The 24958-nt window shown below is 42.0% G+C and overlaps 1 protein-coding gene across 3 annotated transcripts in view; it reads left to right on the top strand.

Annotated features, from left to right (window-relative positions):
- KAT6A (lysine acetyltransferase 6A) overlaps positions 1 to 24958 on the top strand; it is a 408346-nt gene that overhangs the window by 365374 nt on the left and 18014 nt on the right. For all 3 annotated transcript variants that reach the window (XM_033949340.1, XM_033949338.1, XM_033949341.1), the window contains one exon: positions 18921 to 19212. In XM_033949340.1, coding sequence (XP_033805231.1) covers positions 18921 to 19212 — 292 coding nt within the window. The remainder of the gene's footprint in view (positions 1 to 18920; positions 19213 to 24958) is intronic.

Here is a 24958-nt window from a genome sequence, read left to right as displayed (position 1 = left end):
TCTCCTTTGTATTTGAACAGGATTTAAATCATATAATGAAACTCTACTTTCGGAATTCCTATCAAGATTTTTCTGGACAAAGAATCTGGATTTATCCGGATGTATCCAAGATAACACAGGATCGCAGAAAAGAATTTCTTTCTATGCGTAAGGAAGCAAAAGAACTGGGGGCATCCTATTTGTTGGCATACCCCTGCAAATGTTTGGTTCGTTACCTTGGGACTAAGTACACTTTCTTTTTACCATCACAATTGAGAGCCTTCTTGGACCTTAAAAAGCTCTCTGGAGATTAGATGTGATTGGCTGGATTTAGAATTATGGGGTTGTTAAGCATAGTCAGCTTTCTTCTAAATTAATTAGTTTTCCTTTATTTTCTCCATTAATTTAATGTCCCAACAGACCTCACATCCAGAAATTCAAACCTTAAACGGAAAATGGAACCGTTCCCTTTGGTCTGATCACTACACCTACTCCTTCGAAATCAATTGGCCTTGTAACAAATACACTCCGACTACTCAACAGACTACCTTCCTCTCATGCAAACTTATAGATCCCTCAGTATTCTGGACAAAAACAGACACCATAATCCAACACTACACATCTAAAGACTTCATCTCAAAATGGAACCTGCTAAGTAGGACCACACTAGACGAACTAGCCCCAGAAAAACCTAAAACCAAAATCCACAGAAAATCAAACAAATGGTTCGACAATGAACTACTCCAACTCAAAAGACAATGTAGACAACTGGAAAGAAAATGGAGAAAAAGCGACCAAGAATCCACAAAAACAGCATGGATAGCAACAAACCGAAAGTACAAACAAAAACTGAAAGAAAAAAGAAGGGCATACTACTCGAAACAAATTGGAGATGGACCCCAAGACTCAAAAAAGCTATTCGAGCTACTAAAAGTCCCCACAAACACAACACCATACATAGAGAACAACAATTCGCCCCCACCTACAGCCACCCTCTTAGCTACCTACTTCAAAAACAAAATCGCAAATATCAGAGCCTCTTTCAACGGAACACCCTCACACATAGAGGCATCATTTCCACCAACAGAAAAAGCCACAATCACAGCAGATAGAACCTGGTCCCATTTCTCACCTATAGAATAGGCAGAGTTCAACAATCTTTATAATAAATACAGCCATGCAGCTTGTGACCTCAACCATTGCCCCCCATACCTACTGAAAAACTCAAGCATATTATTCCGCTCCCTACTTATACAATGGATATACTCATCACTAATAGAGGGTTATTTCCCACAAGAACTCAGTGGAATCATAATAACTCCGATATTAAAGGACCCTAAAGGAGCAAAAGACCAACCATCCAATTACAGACCCATTGCCTCAATCCCATTGTACATCAAACTGATGGAAGGTCTCGTAGCAAAAACTTTAGCCTCTTACCTAGAGAATCACAACATACTCCACCCCACACAATCGGGATTCAGAGCCAAATACAGCACGGAGACACTACTAGGAACACTAATGGACACTGCAAGACAATACCTCTGTACAGGCAAGAAAATACTGCTGATACAACGAGACCTTTCTGCAGCCTTCAACTTGGTAGACCACGACATGCTACTACAAACTTTTGATTCAATAGGAATCTCGGGCAAATTACTTGCATGGTTCAAAGGATTCCTACAATCAAGAACTTACAGAGTTAAAACAATGCAAGAAAAATCAGAACCATGGTCCAACCCCTGCGGAGTTCCCCAAGGATCACCCCTATCACCTACATTATTCAATATATACATAGCCTCCCTCAGCTACTACCTAGATAATCATGGCATAATTTCATACAGCTACGCAGATGACATCACTATTCTCCTACCCTTCGACCAACCAGAACCCATCATGACAAGCACAATACACAAAACTCTCGATTCAGTTGCAATTTGGATGACAGAGCACAAATTAAAACTTAACCCTGACAAAACAAATTTCATCCTACTAGAAAACAACAAAACTCCAGCATTAACTAATCTTGTAATAAACTCAATCTCATACCCAATACAGCCTACACTAAAATTACTAGGAGTCACAATTGACAGAGGCTGCACCATGCAACCCCAAATTAACAAAATAATAAAGGCATCGTTCATGACCATGAGAAATCTAAGAAAAATCCGAACATTCTTCGAAAAGAAGCAATTTCTACTATTGGTACAATCTCTTATTCTTGGGATGATAGACTACTGCAACATACTATACCTACCTTGTCCTGCGACCATGATGAAGCAATTGCAGACAATACAGAATACAGCCCTGAGACTTGTCTATTTCCTAAAAAAATATGACCATATCACAGAGGCATACCATGACTCGCACTGGCTTCCAATAGAAGCGAGAGTGCATTTCAAATTCTACTGCTTACTTTACAAGTCTCTCAATGGACAAAGCCCAACCTACTGGAATAACCGACTAAATCAATCCTCCTCAACCAGACACAGAAGATCCCACTCACTATTCACTCACCCATCATCCAAAGATTTCAAACGAAAAAATAACTTTATGATAACCTAATAGCCTCCAAAGCAGCTAAACTAGACAGACAAATCACCACTCTGTTATCTTCGACTACAGACTACAAAGCCTTCAGGAGAGATATTAAAACCATACTCTTCAAAAAACACATAAAACCTATCCAGCACAACCAGTCCCAACCCAATATCCAACACTCTATTTTCCCTTAGATCTCTCTAATACTTTTCTATCTACCAAACGTTATCTAAAACCCATAATTTCACCCTATTCTTATCTCCTAAAGACCTCCACTTCCCTTTGGTAACTCTTTACCCAACATATATTACCTTAAAAATTCTATGTCATCGCTTATTCTATTCCTTCAAATTTTGAATGTAATTTTGTTTTAGTTTGGATGTAATCCGCCATGAAAACTGCCACTCAAGTGGAGAAGGCTTCATCTAAGGCACGGCAGATGATAGGTTGTATCAAAAGAAGCTTCGTCAGCAGGAAGCCTGAAGTCATAATGCCATTGTACAGAGCCATGGTGAGACCTCATCTGGAATACTGTGTGCAATTCTGGAGGCCACATTACCGTAAAGATGTGCTCAGAATTGAGTCTGTTCAACGGATGGCCACCAGGATGGTCTCAGGGCTGAACAAATTGCAGCTCTATACTCTCGAAGAGCGTAGGGAGAGGGGAGACATGATTGAGACATTTAAGTACATCACGGGACGTGTCGAGGTGGAAGATGATATCTTCCTTCTCAAAGGACCCTCGACCATAAGAGGGCATCCGCTCAAACTCAGGGGAGGGAAGTTTCGTGGAGACGCCAGGAAGTACTTCTTCACGGAAAGAGTGATTGAGCATTGGAGCAGGCTTCCAGTGCAGGTGATCGAGGCCAGCAGCATCCCAGACTTTAAGAATAAATGGGATACCTATGTGGGATCCCTATGAGGGTCAAGTCAAGGAATAGGGTCACTAGGGTATAGACTTGAAGGAGCAGGTCAGTAGAGTGGCAGTATAATTAAGGGGTCAGTAGACTTAAAGGGGTAGGTCAATAGAGTGGGCAGACTTGATGGGCTATAGCCCTTATCTGCCGTCATCTTTCTATGTTTATAATATAAATCACTAATGTGATTTAATGTAATGTAATGTAATCTTCTTGCTAATTTGTAGTCTAAGACAATGAGTAATATGCCACTAATGATGTTTTCCTTTTTTTTCATATTTTATGTTCTGTATTTCTGAAACAAGTGTATCACTTGCGATATATTATAAATCAATAAAAAGATTAATAATGATAAACAGAGAATGGTGAAGTTTCTGGAATCCTGTGGATTGCAGGACTGGAGGCAACATGGATTCACTAGAGGTATGTCTTCCAATGGGAAGATCAATTTCTTTAACTGTGTGACCAGAGAATTGGATAGAGGATGTGTGCTAGATGTGGTGTATTTAGATTTTAGCAAAGCCTTTGACAGTGTTCCCCACAAACGTCTAATAAATAAACGAGTGCCATAAGAACATAAGCAATTCCTCCGCTGGGTCAGACCTGAGGTCCATCGTGCCCAGCAGTCCGCTTACGAGGCGGCCCAACAGGTCCAGGACCTGTGCAGTAATCCTCTATCTATACCCATCTATCCCCTTTTCCAGCAGGAAATTGTCCAATCCTTTCTTGAACTCCAGTACTGTACTCTGCCCTATTACGCCCTCTGGAAGCACATTCCAGGTGTCCACCACACGTTGGGTAAAGAAGAACTTCTTAGCGTTCGTTTTGAATCTGTCACCTTTCAACTTTTCCGAATGCCCTCTTTTTCTTTTCTTTTTCCAAAGTTTGAAGAATCTAAACCTCTCTACTCTCTCTGTGCCCTTCATGATCTTGTAAGTCTTTATCATATCCCCTCTAAGTCTCCTCTTCTCCAGGGAAAAGAGTCCCAGTTTCTCCAATCTCTCAAAGATGGGTCAAGAACTGGTTGAGTGGAAAATGACAGAGGGTAATGATCAATGGAGAAAAGGGATGTTACCAGTGGTGTGCCTCAAGGTTCTGTTCATGAGCCTGTTCTTTTTAACATTTTTATAAAACGATATTGCTGCAGGGCTGTCGGGTAATATTTCCTCTTTGCAGAAGATACCAAAATCTGCAATAGACTAGACACCCAGGATGGTGTGAATAACATGAAGAAAGACCTGGTGAAGCTTGAAGAATGGTCTGAAATTTGGCAGCTAAAATTTAATGCTAAGAAATACAAGGTCATGCATCTGGGCTGCAAAACCCCAAGGGAACTGTACAGTTTAGGGGGGGTGAAGAACTTAATTGCACGACAGAAGAGCGGGACTTGGGTGTGATTGTATGTGATAATCTTAAGGTGGCCAAAGGAAAAGGTGACGGCGAAAGCTAGAAGGATGCTAGGGTGCATAGGGAGTGGTATGGCCTCTAGGAAAAAGGAGGTATTGATGCCCCTGTATAAGACTCTGGTGAGACCTCATTTAGAATATTGTGTACAATTCTGGAGGCCGCACCTTCAAAAAGATATAAAAAGGATGGAGTCGGTCAAGAGGAAGGCTACTAAAATGGTGTGTGGTCTTCGTTATAAGACAGACTTAAAGATCTCAATCTGTATACTTTGCTGGAAAGGCGAGAGAGGGGAGATGTGATAGAAACGTTTAAATACCTGTGATGTAAATGTGCATGAGTGGAGTCTTTCATTTGAAAGGAAGCTCTTGAATGAGAGGGCATAGGATGAAGTTAAGAGGTGATAGGCTCTGGAGTAGTCTAAGGAAATACTTTTACAGAAAGAGTGGTAGATGTGTGGAATAGTCTCCCGATAGAGGTAGATGTGTGGAATAGTCTCCCAGTAGAGGTGGAGACAGAGACTGTGTCTGATTTCAAGAAAGCCTGGGATAGTCACATGGGATCTCCTAGAGAGAGAACATAAGAACATAAGTGGAAATGAGAATGGTTACTGCGGATGGGCAGAGATCAATTTCTACTTCAAATTGTTCGCATTCAAACAAGCAATCAGATTGCACTGTATTATGTCAACAAGCAAAAATGTATGGGTTTTACCTCCTTGTGGCAGGGAAGAACAATTGTCTGGCAGCCAGGCTAAGTTGGGTTATGCAACCTCATAAGTGGTCACCAAACATGGACATAGTCCATGAGATCTTCTAAGAGTGGGACACCCCCTTGGTAGACCTCTTTATCATTAACCAGAGCCACAAAGTCCCCTAGTACTTTTCCAAAGTGCGACCACACTGTAGACTAGCTTCAGATGCTTTTCTCCTCAGTTAGGGGAAAATCCATCTGTGTGTGTATCCTCTAACGCATATCTTAGCAAAATCTCTCCAGAAATGTAAGCAAGACAGGAGAACCATGAAGTTCATTGCCCTGTTTTGGCCATGACTGATATGGTTTTCCATGTTCCTAGAAATAGCTTGCCAGAATATGTGGAGATTTATAGATTCTTTCTGTTGCCCTGAACAAAAACTGCTTGAAAACCGAGTTTTCAAGTTTGATGCATTTGATGCATCACTTCTGAGAAGCCTATCAAAGTGATTCACAATACTATGTAATAAAAATCAGAAAGGTAATTACAATAAAATAAAGCCGGACAAAAACAAATGGAGGACAGCCAGGCTAAAGGAGGGAAAGGGTGTGGGAGAAAGACCAACATTGATAGTTGTCTAAAATGCCTTCTACACTTTTGGGAGTCTGGTCTAAAAATCAGCTCTGTAAAGGTTCACCTTATTGCAACTGAAGCTTATTATCTCTATATAGAGGGGAAGCTTATCTTTATTCAGCCTTTTGTTGTTTGCTTTATGAAGGGCTTGATGTTACTAAAAACTGCTATCAACCCCTTTCTCCCCCACAATGTCTTGGAGTCTTAACTTTATTCTTACCCAGCTGGTGAAAGCTCCTTTTGAGCTATTTGACACTTATTACCTGAAGTACCTGACCTAGAAAGTTCTGGTTTTGGTGGCAGTCACTTCAGCATGCAATGTTAGTGAGCTCCAGGTTCTAGTAGCTGATCCACCTTACACAAAATTTTATCATAATAATTTAGTTCTCTATACACATGCATCCCAAGTTCCTTCCTAATATAGTGTCAGAATTCAATTTTAACCAGTCAGTAGTTCTACCAACATTTTTCCCAAGACCACATGCCCATCCTGGTGAAAGCACATGGAATACTTTGGACTGCAGGAGAGCCTTGGCCTTCTATAAGGACTAGACTAAAAGCCCATAGACAGCCCACCCAGCGTTTTGTTTCTTTTGACCCCAACAGGATTTTAGCTGACATTGGTAAATGCAACCTAACCAGTTGGCTATTGGGCCATATCTTCTTCATTTACATCCAAGCTGGGCTGATTCTGAAGGATCATGTCAAAGCACTCGATGAAGTTACAGGGAAGTACTTTTAAAACCATAGAAATTTGAAACATGATGGCAGATAAAGGCCAAATGGCCCATCCAGTCTGCCCATCCACAGTAACCGTTATCACTTCCTCTCTCTAAGAGATCTCACGTGCCTATCCCAGGCAGGAGGAACTGTTTTTTCACTCAGAGAATAGTTAAGCTCTAGAACACGTTGCCAGAGGTTGTGGGTAAAAGCGGTTAAAGTAGCTAGTTTTAAGGAAGGTTTGGATAATTTCTTGGAGGAAAAGTTCATAGTCTGTTATTGAGACAGACATGAGGGAAGCCACTGCTTGCCCTGGATCGGTAGTATGAAAGGTTGCTACTCTTTGGGTTTTTGCCAGGTACTAGTGACCTGGATTGGCCATCATAAAGACGAGCTACTGGGCTAGATGGACCATTGTTCTAACCCAGTATGGCTATTCTTATGATGTTATGTACCTGACAGTGTTGGTAGCCCACCTGAGATCAGCCTCTATAAAGAAGATTTGCAAAGTGTAACGTGGTCCCTTGTTCACACATTTACATCTCATTACCAATACCGCCTAGAACAGGACTCCCAATGCAACAACTGTTTGGTCAGCCAGTCATTCAGAATTTATTTGGAGTCTAGAACCCAACTCCATTATTTATAGTTCCTATATTGTTCATTAAGCCTTGCCTGTTTCAGGCCATATCTTTCCCTTTTTTCTTTTCGGATGGCTAGCTGTACAGCCTTATAGCTAGGGCTCTGTCAGTGATATCATCCGTCAATCAGAATAAGCACCCTGCTGTGCTGGGAGAACATCTGCTACAGATGAGTAACTTTCCGTTTTTGTTACAACAAGGAAATCCTTTAAATCAGTAGTTCCCAAACCCTGTCCTGGGGGACCCCCAGTCAGTTGGGTTTTCAAGATATCCCTAATGAATATGCATGAGAGAGATTTGTATATAATGGAAGCGACAGGTATGCAAATCTCTCTCATGCATATTCATTAGGGATATCTTGAAAACCCGACTGGCTGTGGGCCCCCCAGGACAGGGTTTGGGAACCACTGCTTTAAATGAAAGAGATTCTCCATCTGGTGTTTCACACATGTTCTCAGTCGCATTCTGTGTCTTCCAAATTGTTTATTGCAGATTTAGCACTTAATTCCAATGAGTGGGTCAAGGCAGTTAACAAGTTTCACAATATATAGAAAAGGAATACCAGAGTTCAGTATACAGAGAAAACTCATTTGCACCAGAGGATGCAGAAACACACAAGATGATCAGCCAGTCTTGTACACCTAAGCATTGTCAAATGCCATACTGAAAAAAATGAGTTTTCAAAGCAGTTTAAAATCTTTGGAAGGACTCCTCCACACAAATATGAGAGTGCAGATCATTCCAGAGTTTAGAGGCTAAATAGTAAAATGTTGAATGCCCTGTTGATTTATAATGGGCAAGCTTGGGACCTGGCAATACTAGTCAATGGAAATCCAAAGATCTTGGGGCCTGAGAGGGGATGTAAGGAATTGTTAGAGATGTGAGGTAAGGGGGGCAGTCCTATGTAATAGGCCTTATAGATTAAGCAAAGAATATAATTTCCAGTGCAATAGGTGTGTCATTCTGGGCAAGCGGGTTATCTCCCCACTCTGGATTTTTTCTGTGATCCTCCTGCTTCACTGGGAGCTCTACTGCACTTTTTCCCTTCTGCATATCAGCCTGAAGGAGTGTTTCTGTAATACTCTCCCCTTTTTTCTATTTTATTCGGTGTTTTTTTGTTTGTTTTAATATTTTTGGTATTTGAGTGCTTGGGGCTTTCCAGTTTCAGTACTAACTCTGCCTGCATAGAGAAGAAGCAGACTCTAGTCTGCAGCAGACAGGCCGATCCCTGGTGGTACCTGTTAGCCAGCCTGCACATGTATTTTTGGAGCTCAGGGCCATCCCCACTTGCCCCCTCACCTACTGCTTAGCAGGGGTTTGAGCACAGGCTGTAAGGCACCTGTAGGAGGCTCAGCGGTGTCATGCTAGGTGCCAACTGCATTTTTAGGCCTCCACCTTTCTGTAGCACGTCCGTCGGTCTGAGGGGGTGGATGCGCACTTTGGTCTTACGGCTTGGCTCTTGAGCACTCGGCCTTGAGACAACAAAGATACTCGGATGTGGTGATTGCTACTCTTCTGAAGTTTAAGAAGCCCTCTTTCCAGCAGTAGTGTGCCAGAGACCAGGTGGAGCTATTGAGTGCTCCAATTCCAGTGGTCTTGACCTTTTTGTAAGCCAGGCTGGAAAAAGACCTGGCAGTGGCATCCCCTGAAGGTACAAATGGCAGATCTTTCTTGTTTCAGAGTGCACAGTGGTTCCAGTTCACTTATGGCTCATTCTGATGTGACCAGGTTTTTCAGGGGGGGGGGGTGCTTTGTTTGTATTCTTTTCCACAATGGAACCTTAATGTGGCCTTGCTGCAGCTTTTTCACAAGGCTGGAAGTGTGGCCTTGCTGCAGCTTTTTCACAAGGCTGGAAAAAGGCCTGGCAGTGGCATCCCCTGAAGGTACAAGTGGTAGGTCTTTTTTGTTTCAGAGTGCACAGTGGTTCTAGTTCACTTACGGCTCATCCTGATGTGACCAGGTTTTTCAGGGGGGTGCTTCGTTTGCATTCTTTTCCAAAATGGAACCTTAAAGACCTTCCTGCAGCTCCCTTTAAGCTACTCAAACATGTGTCTCCTCTGGATCTTACAGTCAAGACAGTTTTCCTAGTGGCAATTGTCTCAGCCAGATGTATCTCGGAGTTGCAGGCTTTCTCTTGTAGAGAACCCTTTCTCCAGATCACAGAGGCCGGTGTATCCCTCCGGATTGTTCCTTCCTTTCTTCTGAAAGTGATGTCGGAATTTCATGGTAACCAGGAAGTTCGTCTGCCTGCTTTTCGTTACACTGGATCAGATGACAAGGATAGGATCTTGTGGAAACTGGATGTCTTAAGAGTCTTGTTTCACTGCTTGGAGAGGACCAGTGACTTCCATCTTTCTGACCATCTGTTTGTCCTCACTAACCAGTCCAGGTGGGGCAGGCTTATGTCTAAGGCCTCTATTGCCAGATGGATTCGCATGACAATTTCATCGAGTTAATCGCCTGTGGCAGGAAACTGCTGGTATCTATCAAAGTTCATTTGACCAGAGGTGTCACTGCATCTTGGGCAGAGTCTCAAGTGATTAATCCAACTGAAATTTGTAGAGCAGTGTATTGCCACGTATCTATCTAACAAGGGTGTGTAAAAGTAACATCCAAGAAAAGCATCAGAGTAATATGATCCTTTATTGCATAAACATCAGATAATCACTAAATGCAAATAAGCATCAGATAATATGCAAGAAAAAAGCAAAGGATCTCTTTATACACAAAATAGAACACTTCACCATGTCTACCAGGCTTCGTCCTGATGCTGATCGGGAATCCGGGCGATCAATAGGTCGGTACAGTGGTTCATAATGTTAGGGTTTGAGGTAAAAGACATATTTTCAAAATCACTTGGAGTACAACTTCCTTATACTATGTAACAAAACTTTATACATTATATAAGTCACTTAGCAATATTTCTACTCTTTTATTGTCCAGTCTACACCATATGTCGCCCCAGATGTGGAATATGTTGACTCCAGAATCCAAAAAGGCCAATAAAGGCCTGAGTTTGTTTTTTACTTTGGGGAGAAGGGTTTACCAATCTTCTGTTTACCTTTCTCTATCACCTCTCGGCATCCTTTTGCCCATTTAATACCCAAAAACACTACTGTCTGTGCTGGTCCTAGTATCTTTTTTTGGATTTATCTCCCACCCCTCATGCCGTAGCGCATGTAATACCCTGCTCGGGGCGTCTGCTACTACTTCTTCAGAATCCCCTTGAATCAATATGTCATCAATATAGTGTGACACACTGATTCCAGCAGGCAACTGACATTTATCCAAATGTTCTGCTATGATCTTGTGACAAAAGGTTGGGCTATGTAAATATCCCGGAGGCAATCTTTGTGAAAGTGTACTGTCTGCCTTGCCATGTGAATGCAAATTGTTCCTGGCATTTCTCAACTATCGGTATAGAAAAGAATGCATTTGTAAGATCAATCACTGCATACCAAGTACTGGTTCGAGACTGAATTTGCTCTACCAAAGTCACTAGATATGGTACTGCGGCACTTAAAGGTGGCATGTTTTTATTCAATTCTCTGTAATCCACAGTCATTCGCCAGCTCCTATCAGCTTTTTGCACTGGCCAAACAGGATTGTTAAAGGCAGAAGTGATTGTTCTTATAACCCCTGCCTTTACTAAATCCTGGATACGGTACTGCTTCATGTTAATTACTTTGGTAGCAATGGGCACAGTGATTGCTGTAGATAATTTACCCACTAAAATTGGTCGCAAAGGAATAGATAGTGTCTTCCCAAAACTATACACACCATCTGACAAATGCAAAGTTAAACCTTTTATGTGTTTAAATGTGTTTATTCATTTTAACGTGCAAAAAACAACTACAACCAGAGTAATCAATACAGAATACAGACATATTTGCACAAAAGTAGAATCAGCCATCCCAACCCCCCATCCCCCAACATAACCCCAAACAGAAAATCCCTGGAGAAAAAAAAAAAGTTAAACCTTTTAAAATATCAATGCCTATGATATATTCAGGTATTTCTGTTATTAACACCGTATACTCCTTGGTTGGTAATTGGCCAATTTTTAAACATAATTTGGTTTGCACTGCCTGAATAATTTGTCCTCCCAACCCAGAAATTTGCATTTTAGGCCTCTTAAATTTTGGGGGGTTCCATAAATTATGGACACCTCCGCCCCAATATCCACCAGAGCTTGTACTTTTTGTTCCCCTGATTTCCAATGTATTTGTACTTTTACATGTGGACGTTGCTCTAATTTCGTCCAGGCTAACATTGAGGCTCGGTGGTCCTGTCATTGATCCTCCCACCACTTCCATTCCTTCAAGTCAGGGTACATGGATGTGGTTGGAGGAGTCGTTTCTTGAGGTGGTGCAGTGGGTTTTACCTCTTCATGTCCTTTTTCCACATTTGCTTGTAACACCTTTTTCCCAAGCCCCCTACTCTTATACAGCCGCCACAGCGTACCTGTATCTTTCTCGTCAATGTCTTCCTTTTTCACCCCATCCTTAAGCAAAGCCAAAAACATATCATTATGAGAAGCCCTATTGGCATGATTTGGGTTTGAATTCCCTCGCTGCACATTACCTCGTTTATCAGAGGAATTTCTCGGACCACAATCCCCTAGATCTCCCAGTTGCCTCACTGCCTCCAATACCTCCAGAATTGATCTATCTGTTTGATTAATCAGCAAAATAATAATCACTTGTTTATAGGCTGGGGTTGCATATCGAATAATTTTGTTTTTCATAGAGACAGTGAAAGGCAGATTCATATAGGTGTCAGCATATCCCAATACTAACCCTACCTTCATAGCCTCTTCTTTTATTCTCATTTGAGCATCTTTTAATGTATACCAAATTTTATCATTTGAGGGCCAATCAGATTCAAGTGGATATCATCTCGTGACACCCTTACCAATTACCTCTAATGAGGACTTGTGGTTGTAATTTGTAGGATTGGGATCCCCCTGTAACTTATCTTGTACTGCTGCTTCTCGACTAATTCGAACAAATTTGGGGGTGTCTATGGCATCCAACATAATCTCTGCTGCACCCAGCTCCTGCACCCGAATTACCCATTGTATCAGTGGTTTCCTTGGCCACTGTGTAAAGCCTGCCATAATATTCATGACTTCCTGTTGAGTAAAGTCATCCATAACATCATTTCTAGTCAGATTTTCTCCTGTCTGCAGGTTTCCCTGTAATCTTCATCTCCTCACAGGCTTTGCTTCTAAACTGCCTGCTCTCCTTTAACACATATATCTTAGTGCTGCCCAATTTCCGATTCGAATCGATTCACCAATTCACTTTGGGTGAATCGATTCGAATCGATGTGTATTTAAAAAAAAAATCAGCCTCTCCGATTCGGGACCCAACCCTCCTTCCCGTGCCCGGCTGTCATCGCGATCACGAATCCTGCTGTCGCCGACGATGCCACTCAAAACATTTTTTTTAAAACTCTCTCACTGACTTGTAGATTCCCCTGCCTGATTCGGTACAGCCTGACATTCTGTGTTTGACTCCGGCTAAAAAAAAAAAGAAAAAAACTCAGAAAAACCAGGCGATTTTTCAAACCCTCCCGGTAACACTAGCCTGGATTAGCAGCTGCACTGCTCTCTCCTTCCGTAGCTTTAGCGAGTCAATTCCCTTCTGCAGCCTCAGGGCCTCTGCTAGGCCGTCCCGCCTCTGAGGAAGAATCATCGGAGGCGGGACGGCCTAGCAGAGGCCCTGAGGCTGCAGAAAGGAATTGACTTGCTAAAGCTACGGAAGGAGAGAGAGGTGCAGCTGCTAATCCAGGCTAGTGTTACCGGGAGGGTTTGAAAAATCACCTGGTTTATCGGAGGTTTTTTTTTTCTTTTTTTTAGCCAGAGTCAAACACAGAACGTCAGGTTGTGCCAAGTCAGACCGGGGAATCCACAAGCCGATGAGAGCCTGTTAATTGGGAGGGGAGCATGGTGCTGATGGACCTAGGAGACAAGAGGGAAGGGTGCTGATAGGAGGCGAGGAGAGGAGGGAGTGGTGCTGCTAGACCTGGGAGGTGAGTGGATAAGGTACTGCTTCTAGTCAGAGGGGAGGGAAAGAGAAGGGAGAGGAGCCCTGCTAGTCGGAGAGGAGAGTTGCTGCTTGCCCTGGGGGGTGGAAAGGAGAGGTGCTGCAGCTAGTTGGTGGGGGAAACGGAAGTAGAGAAGAGGGGAGGGAGAGGTACTGTGGTGAGTTGAGTGGTGGAGGGAGGTGAGAAAGAGGTGCTGCTGGATTGGGAACAGAGGAGAGTGCTGCTGGATTTAAAATGGAAGAGGGAAAGCTGCAGCAGGACTGATGGGAGAGCAGTGGAGGAGGAGAGTGAGAGGGGAAGGGGGAAGAGAAATGCTGCTGCTGCACCTAATTGGGGAGAGAGAGGGAAGGAGGGAGAAGGAAGGACCAGGAAGGGAGAGGAGAGGATAGAGAGATGCCAAGACCATGGGAGGGAGGGAAAGGAAAGGTGATACTAGACCATGGAGGGAGAGATTTCAGGGCATGGGGGGAAGGAGACAGATGCCAGACCAGGGGAAAGGAATGGAAATGAAAGGGGAGGACACAGATGGAAGATGGATGGTTAGCATGGAGAAAGAAGAAAGAAGCGAGTTATCAGAAGACAACCAGAGCCTGGGACCAACATGATTTGAATAATGACCAGACAGCAAAAGGTAGAAAAAAATCATTTTATTTTCTGTTTTGTGATTACAATATGTCAGATTTGAAACATGTATCCTGCCAGAGCTGGTGTTAGACCGCAAACGTGAGCTAGGATTGAACAGAGAGGAAAAGTTTTTTTTTGTTTGTTTATTTTGTTTACACCACAGCGCCAGTGTGGTTAAGAGAGGGCAAAGGGGGTGAAGAGGCTATAAAAGGGGTGAAAAGGCTATAAAATAAATCCACCAGGATGTTTTTTAAAAAACACCCAATTGGGCAGGAAAATCGAATCAAAAAAATCAATTCAATAGGCTGAATCGAATCGAAAATTTTTTTTCCTGAATCGGGCAGCACTAATATCCCCCTCACTGATATTAGAATTTGAATCCCAAATATCTGGCAAATGGGAAAGTAAGGTTCTAACTTTTCTGTTACTCACTTTCTGCCTCTGTTTCTTGTATTTATATCGTGCGCATCGCACAACTGCCTTTTCTGCTACATTTTGATAAGTGCCCACCTTATCCATTAAACAATTTATTCTGACATTGTAGCATTGTAATAGCATTCTGTTGATTACACATTTTCTTTTCCAGCTCTCCTAATTTCAATTGTAACTCATGCTTAGCTTCATGCAACTTCCTCCATACTGATAAAATCATCCATCCTCGTCTAGAAATTCCTTCTCGCGCTCTCCCTTTTGAGATTGTCACCTTTTGTAAGGAGGCACATAATTCATGCGGATCCCTACTTCCAAAAGTCCAGGATTCACATAATCCTGCTTCTACAGGCCACTCAGTGACCACTAATTTATATATACTGTCATCCCACCCAGGGATAGAGGGTTCTGAAGCCTGCTCCAGATTCCCCATTTTCTTCTGTTGCTTTCTTGGCCACATTTTACACCCCACTTCTGGTACCAATTTGTATTGCCACATATCTAACAAGTATGTGTAAAAGTAACATCCAAGAAAAGCATCAGAGTAATATAATCCTTTATTGCATAAACATCAGATAATCACTAAATAATGCAGATAAGCATCAGATAATATACAAGAAAGAAGCAAAGGATATCTATATACACAAAATAGAACACTTTACCATGTCTGCCAGACTCCGTCCTGATGCTGATCGGGAATCCGGGTGATCAATAGGTCGGTACAGTACACGGTTACCGCGGCTGCAGCTGGATTCATTTTGGAACTGTCCCAGTTTTTCTTCTATACCTTTTTTCCACACTACCTTTGCCCTGTCTCACTGCTGTCTCTGGAGTAAATAACAAGTGTCTCTCTTATCTTCCAGCTGGGAGGTTAACTGCTATTTGAACTTTATTCCTTATCACAGTACACACACCAAGATGCTGAAGTAAGTTGTCTCAGGGTAAACAAGGTTGAGGACAGCAATCTGGCAGATGGGTTTTGCAAAGTCCAAGACAGACATGAAACAGCACCCGCAGTATGCTCTTGGTAACAAAGTTCACATTGGTCAGGAGGTCATGATAGCAAATAAGCAAACTTGAGGAGACATGTCACGTACTATGCTGAGTTTCAGTTACCCCCTGGCCATAGGCATAACAAGCGGCCATTTGGTCGTCTTTTCATACCTCTATCAGATTTTACAGAGTGGATGTGGTGGCTCGGTGTGATGCCCCATTTGGGGTTTCAGTATTGCGGGCAGACTCTTCTGTCCCACTCTAGACGTTGCAATTGCTTTGGTATGTCACTTTTCGTATTGATTCCGGAAGGGATGTAGCAGAATGGAAGATTAGGTTCTTATCTTTGTTAATCTTCTTTCATAAGTACCTTATGGAATCAATACATTCTGCCCGTTATCTGCTCTGTCTTTCTCAGTATCTGCCTTGGAAGTTTCTCCCTTTAGGCTTCAGTATCTTCCAGCCAGCAGACAAGCTCTGGGGGGGATTCTTCTGTATGAATGAAAAATCTCTCTCTCAAAGGCAGGTTCCCAGATTGTGCTCTTAGCACACAACAGATTGGTTCCATGTTGTTATCATGTTGGTTCCTATGTTTATTGTTGTCTGTTTATTGAATTGTTCTTTTATATTGCAGAGCAGAACAGAATACTGTTGTATAGTGGGGTGCTTCCCCATGCCCCCCTTTCTTTCTATGCTTGGTTCCAGTAATTTTTGGTGGCTTTTGGACCTTCACTTCAGGAGGTTCACTACTCCTCAGCTAAGTTGGTGGAGCAAGTCCCGGTTCGCGGGTTGAGGTGATACACTTTTCGTATTGATTCCTTAAAGGACTTACAGAAAGAAGATTAACAAAGGTAAAAACCTAATCTTCCACAAGCAATCATATAAGAAGTTCCTCCATGAGTGCTGTCACTGTCTCAAAAGATCTGAATTGATCAGAAACTCTACAAAGTTGTTTGTCCATTTCCACCCCAAAATAATTGATATTCCTTTAGTCAAATGAACCATAGCATATTGGCTAGCGTCCTGTATTCATTTCTGTTAGAAACAAACTTGCGCTTCTCTAGCTAGTAAAGCGAAACTTTACAAAATAGCAGCCTCTGCAGCTAGCACAGCTGTCCTGAAATCTGCTTCACTGAAGAGGATATATATAAATCGGTTATTTGGTCTTCACACTATATACCATATTTTTCAGACCATAAGACAGTGGAAAAGGAGTGTGGGTCTTATGGACCGAAAACACTGTGCACGCCCCCCCCCCCCCTCTTTTTTTTTAGTAGCGGTCCAGCATGGTCTCCTGGACGGCTGCCTTTGTCTTAGAAGAGTGATACAGGAGCGCAACCTTTGCGCTTCCTGCCTGGTCATGCCGCTCTGTGATTGGCTGCAGTCAATCACAAAGCGACATGACCAGGCAGGAAGCGCAAAGGTCGCACTCCTGCATCGCTCTTCTAAGGCAAAGGCAGCCGTCCAGGAGACTGTGCTGGACCACCGCCACTAAAAAAGGTACCGGGGGGCTGAGGGCGGCTTTGGGCGGCATTGGGCTTCCCAGTACCAGACATACTACGTGTAGAGAAGGAAAAACCAAGAAGAAAAAAATTTTGAACCAAATTTTTTTTTCTTGATTTTTCCTCCTCTACAGGTCCGAAAAATACGGTATTCATTTTCCAATACTGCTTGGACTGTTTTTTTAGTCAAAGTCAGTACATTCAGTCAAGCTGTAGTGACCAGCCTGTCTGTGAAATCAGCAGTTCTTGCATCATTACCTATGATCAGGCTGTTCTGGTATCCTTCAGTTGAGCAGCCCTTTGCTAGGAAGTCACCCAATTGTGTGCTTGGCTCAATCCTACTATCAGTACAAAAGCATTGTTTTTCACCTATTAACAGGTGTTTTCTGTAGATAGCAGACTCCTTTCCACCTCTCCAAGCACTTCATTACTAATTGATCTATGGAACTATCTGAGGAGACAACTATGAGGGTCACCAATACTCAGAACTTTACATTTAAACTTCTACATTCTGGGAGAACTGTTCTGTCCTGGTGGAATCAGCTGATGTCACTCATTTGTGCTTCTGATCAGTCCTGCTTTCAATGGCAAACACCTGTTAACAAGTGAGAAACATTGTTTTTCCAGTTTGTGACACTGATAAAATTCTTATGCATAGGGATGTTCTTTATTCCCTAATTATTCAAATACAACCTCCTTATACCTTCATTGTTTGAAAGCATTTTGTAGAAATATAAGTGTATGAGTGTGTTTCTGTCTCTGGTGGAGTCAAGATTTGATTGTGAGACACCTGGGATATTTCTCTGCACTGCTTCAGTTCTGCCTTTCCAATAAGTTATGTTGAAATGTCCCTTTCAATAAAAATCAATGGTCTGAAAAGTTACTACTAGAATTTTTCTATAGCACTTCTGTATGTGTGCAGTACCTTTCAGATATGAATAACGATCCCTGCTTTATGGAGCCTGCTGATAAGATTGACAGAAAATAGATTTTAAAATGATGAAGCCCAAGAAACAAAATTAATCATAGGACCAGCACACTTGAAACTGGCCAGCCATGAGTGTGAGATACACAGCCATCTAAGCTCAATATAGTGTTTACCTCTCAGTTAGCAGTTTTTATTAACATTGTAAAGTTCATATTGGTCCATCCAGTCTGCCCAATTGAAATCTATTCAATTTAGGTAAATGCACCTATAAATTTCCATATGCCACTCAACATCAGAACTCCCCCTCAACGTTTGACCTTTCAACCCTTTTCACACTTTCATCCTTCTGTACTGTATCTGTCCCAAACATGCACAAAATCTGTTTCAATGATAGTTGTCACTACCACCATCTTCAGCTTTGCTTCTTATAAGTTTTCTAATAATCTCAGAGTTTCCCAAGCAATTGAAGATGTAAAAAATAAAATCCCACCTTTCCCAGCATATTGGAGCTTAAATTTCAATAGTTACTCCATGCAGTCCATTTCAGCCTTTTTGGAAACCTGAATGTGTTGCACAGACTACTTTATAAGGGTGTCACTACTGCTTCCTGCAGGTTACCCCAGTGCTTTGTTTGATGCCCAATATAATCAATACTTTTGCTGTTGAAGATTCTTTTCATCATCTAGGTTTTCATTTTATTTTATATTATTGTTCAGCACCCAAAATAGCTCCATTTGTTGATAGGGACATTTAACACAAATTGCCCCTGTAAATAAGTATGTGAGTGTGCAACTTGGTTTCCAAGCTTCTAGATTTTATGTTGTCATTTAGTGACCTGTCCTAAATAACGTCTTGCTTCTACAGAAACCCATCCTTCATAGGAAGAGACGAGTCCGAAAACGTAAGCACCACAATAGCAGTGTTGTTACAGAAACCATCTCCGAAACCACAGAGGTGCTGGATGAGCCATTTGAGGACTCTGGCTCTGAAAGGCCGATGCCCCGACTTGAGCCAACGTTTGAAATTGAGGAGGAGGAAGAGGATAGTGAACTCATCTCCCCAGGCTATCTTCCTTGTTTGTCCCTGCCGACCTCTCTCAGGCATAGACAGTGTGAGAGGAAGGTCCAGGGGGATGAGGAGTCTGACAATGCTGATGGTACATCTCTTCTGCTTCTCTGCAACTTTCTTTGTTTTCAGGTGTATTTTAAAGGAGATCTGTCAAGTTTTCTTCTCTGACTTTATTTGTAACAATATTAATTTAGTTAAAAAAATAGAATTTTTCTTCTCATGCTTTTTCTTAGAAAAGACCTAGTTGCTCATTTAGAAACTAAACTCAGTAAGCCAGTATAATAGCCATAAAGTTTTCCAGATAAATACTTTCTTTTGATTTTAAGGTATTGAGTAAATTACCCTCATAAAATGCATTTTTATTTATGTCCTTGCATATTAATCCACTGGAGTTCACACAACTTGCAACATAATTTATAGTCCTACCAGTAGCTTTCAGGGAACAGAACTGAGATAATTTTTATTTTGTAAATTTCAGAATAGCAGTTAAGTTGACCAAAATTTTAAACTTGTATGAGATATTGTAATGTTCCATCAAGCCATTATTCATTCTCTTCTCATTCAGACTCCACAGCCTACTCATAGATACAGAGCTTCCAGAAAGAATTAATGAAATCATTGAAAAATTACCTGATAAAATTGTATGTGGGTATTGCTGAATGGAGTGGGAGTGAGAGAGAGAAAACTGTTACTACTTTCTGAGTACTTGTATAATGAGGGAGAGTAGCTCACCCATAGTGGTAGATTTCAGGGCAGCATGGTTTTCTACCTATATATTGTTTTTAACACCTCTTCTAGTGCAATAGGTGTGCCATTCTGGACAGTAGGGTATTCTCCCCTTGCTCGCAAGCCCTGCAGAAGGAATCCATTCCAGGTTTTCAATTCCTCCTCCTCCTCCAGAGGGTTCTGCTACCAAGTTTCCAAGTTTATTAGTTTTTAATAACCCGATCATAAAATGAATATCTGACCGGTTTACAATTATATAATAATTAAAAAAGAATTTAATATAGAATAGAGAGAAATAAAAAGAGTGTAAAAGAGTAGTTAGAGTGAACACGTATGACATTTACAGACAAACTAGAAAGTGAGGAAAAATGGGGAGGTGGGAAAAAGTTACATAATTGTAGAAGGAAAAAAGGATATAGAGGGAAAAGGGGATGACACATAAGGGGTGGGGGTATAATAAAAAAGAAGGTGGACTGCTCTAAAATAAAAAAATAAAAAAAAATTATATTATTATTTTATGATTAGGATTTATCGTACGCATCTTGAAAAAGGAAAGTTTTGAGATTGACCTTAAATTTTGGTAGTTGGAGTTCATCGCGAAGATATTGAGGGAGAGAGTTCCATAAGGTGGGTGCTGTTATTGCGAAATTAGTTTTTCTAGTGTAATAGGATTCTTTTAAGGATGGTATATAGAGAAGTTTTTGATCAGTAGATCTTAAAGAACGAGGTGAACTTTGGGGTATTAATAATTTATCAAGAAATGAAGGTAAGTGAGAGTTTTTAATTTTGAAAGAGAGGAGAATAATTTTATAAGTTATACGGTGAGTGATCGGGAGCCAATGAGCCTCCTTAAGGAGAGGAGTGACATGTTCGAATTTGCCTTTTTTATTTATTAATTTGATTGCTGTGTGTTGTATGAGTTGTAAGCGTCGAATTTCTTTTTGAGGCAGACCATTAAGAAGGGAATTACAATAGTCTAAATGTGAGATGACTAATGAGTGGATTAGAATATTAATTGAATCTGTATTTAGAATAGTACTGAGAGAGCGGATGATACGTAATTTGAAGAAGCAGGTTTTAACGACAGAACTTATGTGGTCATGATAAGAAAGCGTACTGTCAAAAATGACACCCCCTTCAGTTCTTCCGGAAGATGTCTTTCTGATCTGCTCTGTATATTTCTTTATTATTTGGAGGTTTTTTTGTAGCTGTCGGTGCATTAGAGCTCCCCAGTGAGGGGACAATTCTGCCTGCTTGGAGATGAAGCAGACTTGAGTCTGTAGCTGGCAGGTTAATCCCTTCGGGACCTGTTTAGCTAGCTTCTGGAAACTATTGTGGTGCTCAGGGTCTGAATCCCTAGTTGTTTAGCTCACCTATTGAATCGCAGGGGCTTGAGCACAGGCTGTTAGTCTTAGCGGGGCTCTTCAGGGTGACGACTGCAATTCACCTCTCCCTTTTTCCTACCCCCACCTTTCAGAGGAGTTGAGGATCAATCCAACTAGAGAACTGGGTTGATTGAGGCAGGGATTTTTCTCCCAGATCCAGCTGCTACTTAGAGCTAAGGCAGACTGCAGCACCTTCAGTGAGTAAGGCCTATGGGCAAAATCAGAGGGAGGGATCAAGTTTATCAAGTTTATTCATATAATTTGATTGAACGCTTTACTAAATTACAAAGCGTTGTACAAAAGGTAAAAATATGATTTTAGAGAAATCACATATACATAATTCGTAACCAGACCTACTTGGGTATTTGCTTTTTAAAGCCACGGGAAACAGTAGGAAAGAGGGGAGGAAATACAAATTTAAAGAAAAAGTACATAAAAGGGAAGTACATAAGGAGGGTAGGAAAAAGAGGATTGCTGGCAGAGATGTGGTAGAATAAGAGAGCTATTAAAAATCTTAATTTGGAGATGGCTGAAATCGTAAAGTATTACATCTTGATTGGACATTATATTTTCAGTTAAAGGCTTCTTTAAAAAGAAGGCACTTTAAACTACTCTTAAATTTCTGCAAATTATGTTCGAGTCTTATATATAAGGGAAGAGAATTCCAAGTCATTGGAGCAGTTACAGAAAAACTAGAAGCACGGCGTGTTCCGATAATTTTCAAGGAAGGAACATTAAGAGTAAACTGTGAAGTAGATCTAAGAACTCTCGAGCTCTGTGGAATCAAAAGCCTGTCTATAAATGCCGGAGCGTTGGTTTGTATAGTCTTGAAGACTAGAAGAGCTATTTTATATGTAATCCTATTTGTAACTGGCAACCAGTGAGCTTTTTGCAGTAATGGGGTGACATGGTCAAATTTTTTTGAGCCTGAAATTATCTTTATTGCTGTGTTTTGTATAGGGTCTGAAACTCCTATTTTTAAAGGTCACTACCGTATTCTCTAGGGTCCCACACCTCTAAAATCCTATTTTCTGATTTGAGCCAAATTTTGACGCCAAAATTCTGCCACAGCAGCCATCTTGGATTTCCTGATTTTTTGTTTGTTTTAAGTTCTCCAGATCCTTCAAATCACCTTGTTTTGCCTCGGAATTGGCAAAGATAGAGTCCTCAAGCTTTTTTTACCCCTAATTCATTCCAGTTTTCAACTGGATGGACACCGGAAGGGTGCCCTTGTGCTACATGCCTTGTAGTACATGAAGGGAAGGTGGGAGCATCGAGCTTAGCTTCCCCTTTGGTCTCTAGGACTGAAGAACCTCCGCTTTTATCTCTTGGGATGAAGAACTTCTGGGGGGGCCTGCTTACCATGAGAAAATACTTACCAAAGCCCCGGAACAGGAGCTTACCTCAACATAGGAGCATGGAAGCCATGGATTCCAAGAGACATAAGGTAGAGTTTACCTAAAGGGAACTCAGTGATGCCCTGTAAGGCCTTTTTGCCTGAATTTATTAATTTGATTTGGATAGCCGGGATCCTCCTATGAGGTCTGGCAGCAATCCAGGGGTTGCACAAGGAGGTTTGGGCTCCCAGGATGTATCAGAGTCATTAGCAGCGGCTGATCAGGATCCTGTGGACCTTTCTGACAGACTCAGAGGACAAAGGATCAGTCTTTATGCTCTTGTTGTCACAGAACGAGTCTTTCCTGCTGGGAGATATAGGGTCATAAACAGGAGCAAGTACGTAGGAAGTAGTGGTGGTCTTCGACCATGGGAAAGATCCCACACTATGCTGACTGTTCAAGCCTTCAACGCTATTAAAGCTCATTACTGACTGCCTGCGGGAGTTACAGTTAGGCTCCCAGCAGGCCCCTTCCACTCAGTGTTCTAACCTGAGCGGAGTGAGAGCACAGCCCACTTCTTTTCTCTGGCATCCTGATAAAAGTGTTTTAGTCACAGAGCACTGTGATGCTCCTGAGGGTTCTTTAAATGTAGCCAAAACAATGTGTAGGCTGTATCCTATGGTACAGGAGTCAATAGATGTTCGCTCAGCCTAAGGTGGATTTCATGGTTGCTCAGGTAACCAAGTTCATGTCTCTGCCAAGTAAGGTGGCGTAGTATTAAAGGATATGCAAGATCACAGAGTGGATGTAGTCCTAAAGAGGCACTTTGAAGCTTTAGCCTTAGGGATCAAAGCAACTGCAGCAGCCTCTTTTATGGGACACACTTGTCATACCACTGTGGCAGAGGATGAGCATTTGCCCCAGCTTATGCTAGCAGGGGTGGATTATGTAGCCGACACTCTCTGTGACATGTTCATAGTCATGAACAAATTCTCGGCTTATTCCATTTCAGCCCGCAAAATGCTCTAGAAAAGTCAATGAGTAGGAGATTCCACCTCCAAGTTTACTCTCAGCAGACTCCTTTTCAAGGGACCAATGTTTGGTCAGCGTAGCAGATCACTGGCCAAAATCTCTGCCAACAGCAAACTGCAAACTTCGAAAGGTTCTAGGCGGTCTAATTTTCATAATTCCAGGCACTTTTGACAGTACTTAGAAGGAGCCTCATCTCGAGATCTATCAGGGATCAAGACAGAGATTTACAGGACCTCCAGTTCTAATTCCACTTCAACATCCAAGAAAGCGCAATAATGCCAGGGCAGAAGTCTTCCCCCTGAGGATAGGAGGAAGGCTCTCGGTGTATGCGAAGGTCTGGAAGCAGATCTCATCAGACCACTGGGTTCTAGAAATCATTTGGAGAACATACAAGCTCAAGTTTGCTCATCCCCTAACAGACTGGTTTGTAGACTCCCCAGTGGGCCATTCAGTAAAATCATGCAGAGTCTTAGTAATAGTAAAGAGACTTGTAGAATTTAAGGCCAATGGAGCCCATGCCAGAAGTATCGGGCTCAGACAGATACTCCATATACTTCATAGTGCCCAAGAAAGGCTCAGAAGCCTGGAGACCAATTCTAGATTTTAAACATGGAAATGAGACCCTGAAGGTTCCACTCTTTTGCATGGAAACCATATGGTCAGTCATTGCATTGGTTGCTCTGGGGGAGTTTCTACTTCCCTAGACTTGGCAGAAGCCTACCTGCACATTCCAATATTTCCTGAACATAGGAGATTCCTGAGATTCCATGTGCTGGAGAGACATTTTCAGTTCTCGGTGCTTCTGTTTAGGTTGACAACAGGATCACGCACTTTCACCAAGGTGATAGTGGTGGTAGCAGCGTGTATCTCCACAGGACAGGATTGCAAGTGCATCCATATATGGATGACTGGAAAAGAGCTCCATCATTTTCAGAAGAGGAACAAGTAGTGGTTCAAGTGGTCCAGGTCTTGCAGAGCCTGGGCTGGACAGTGAATTTTCAAAAGATCCAACTGGTTCCATACCAATCCCTGAAATACTTGGGAGTACTATTCAACATGGCAGAAGGCCAGGACTACTTTCCAGAGGCATGCAGACAAGCTCTGCACTCATAAAGAACTTGCTGGCCAAGCCAGCTCTGTCTGCATGGCACTGTCTTCAGGTACTAGGCTACATGGTAGCACTTTAGATGTGACCCCTTGGGCAAAGGCTGAGATGCATCATCTCCAGAATGCACTACAGTTTTGGTGGTCCTTTGACTCTCCCATGGACTCTGGAATCCCATCGCAGTATGAGTTGGTGGCTCCATCTACAGTTGTTGTTATGGGGCATGCCCCTCAGAATAACTTCATGGGT

The sequence above is a fragment of the Geotrypetes seraphini genome, chromosome 6, assembly GCF_902459505.1.
Source record: "Geotrypetes seraphini chromosome 6, aGeoSer1.1, whole genome shotgun sequence".
Lineage (NCBI taxonomy): Eukaryota > Metazoa > Chordata > Amphibia > Gymnophiona > Dermophiidae > Geotrypetes > Geotrypetes seraphini.
Note: the sequence above shows the minus strand (reverse complement) of the source record. Positions and strands in the feature narration are given on the sequence as shown.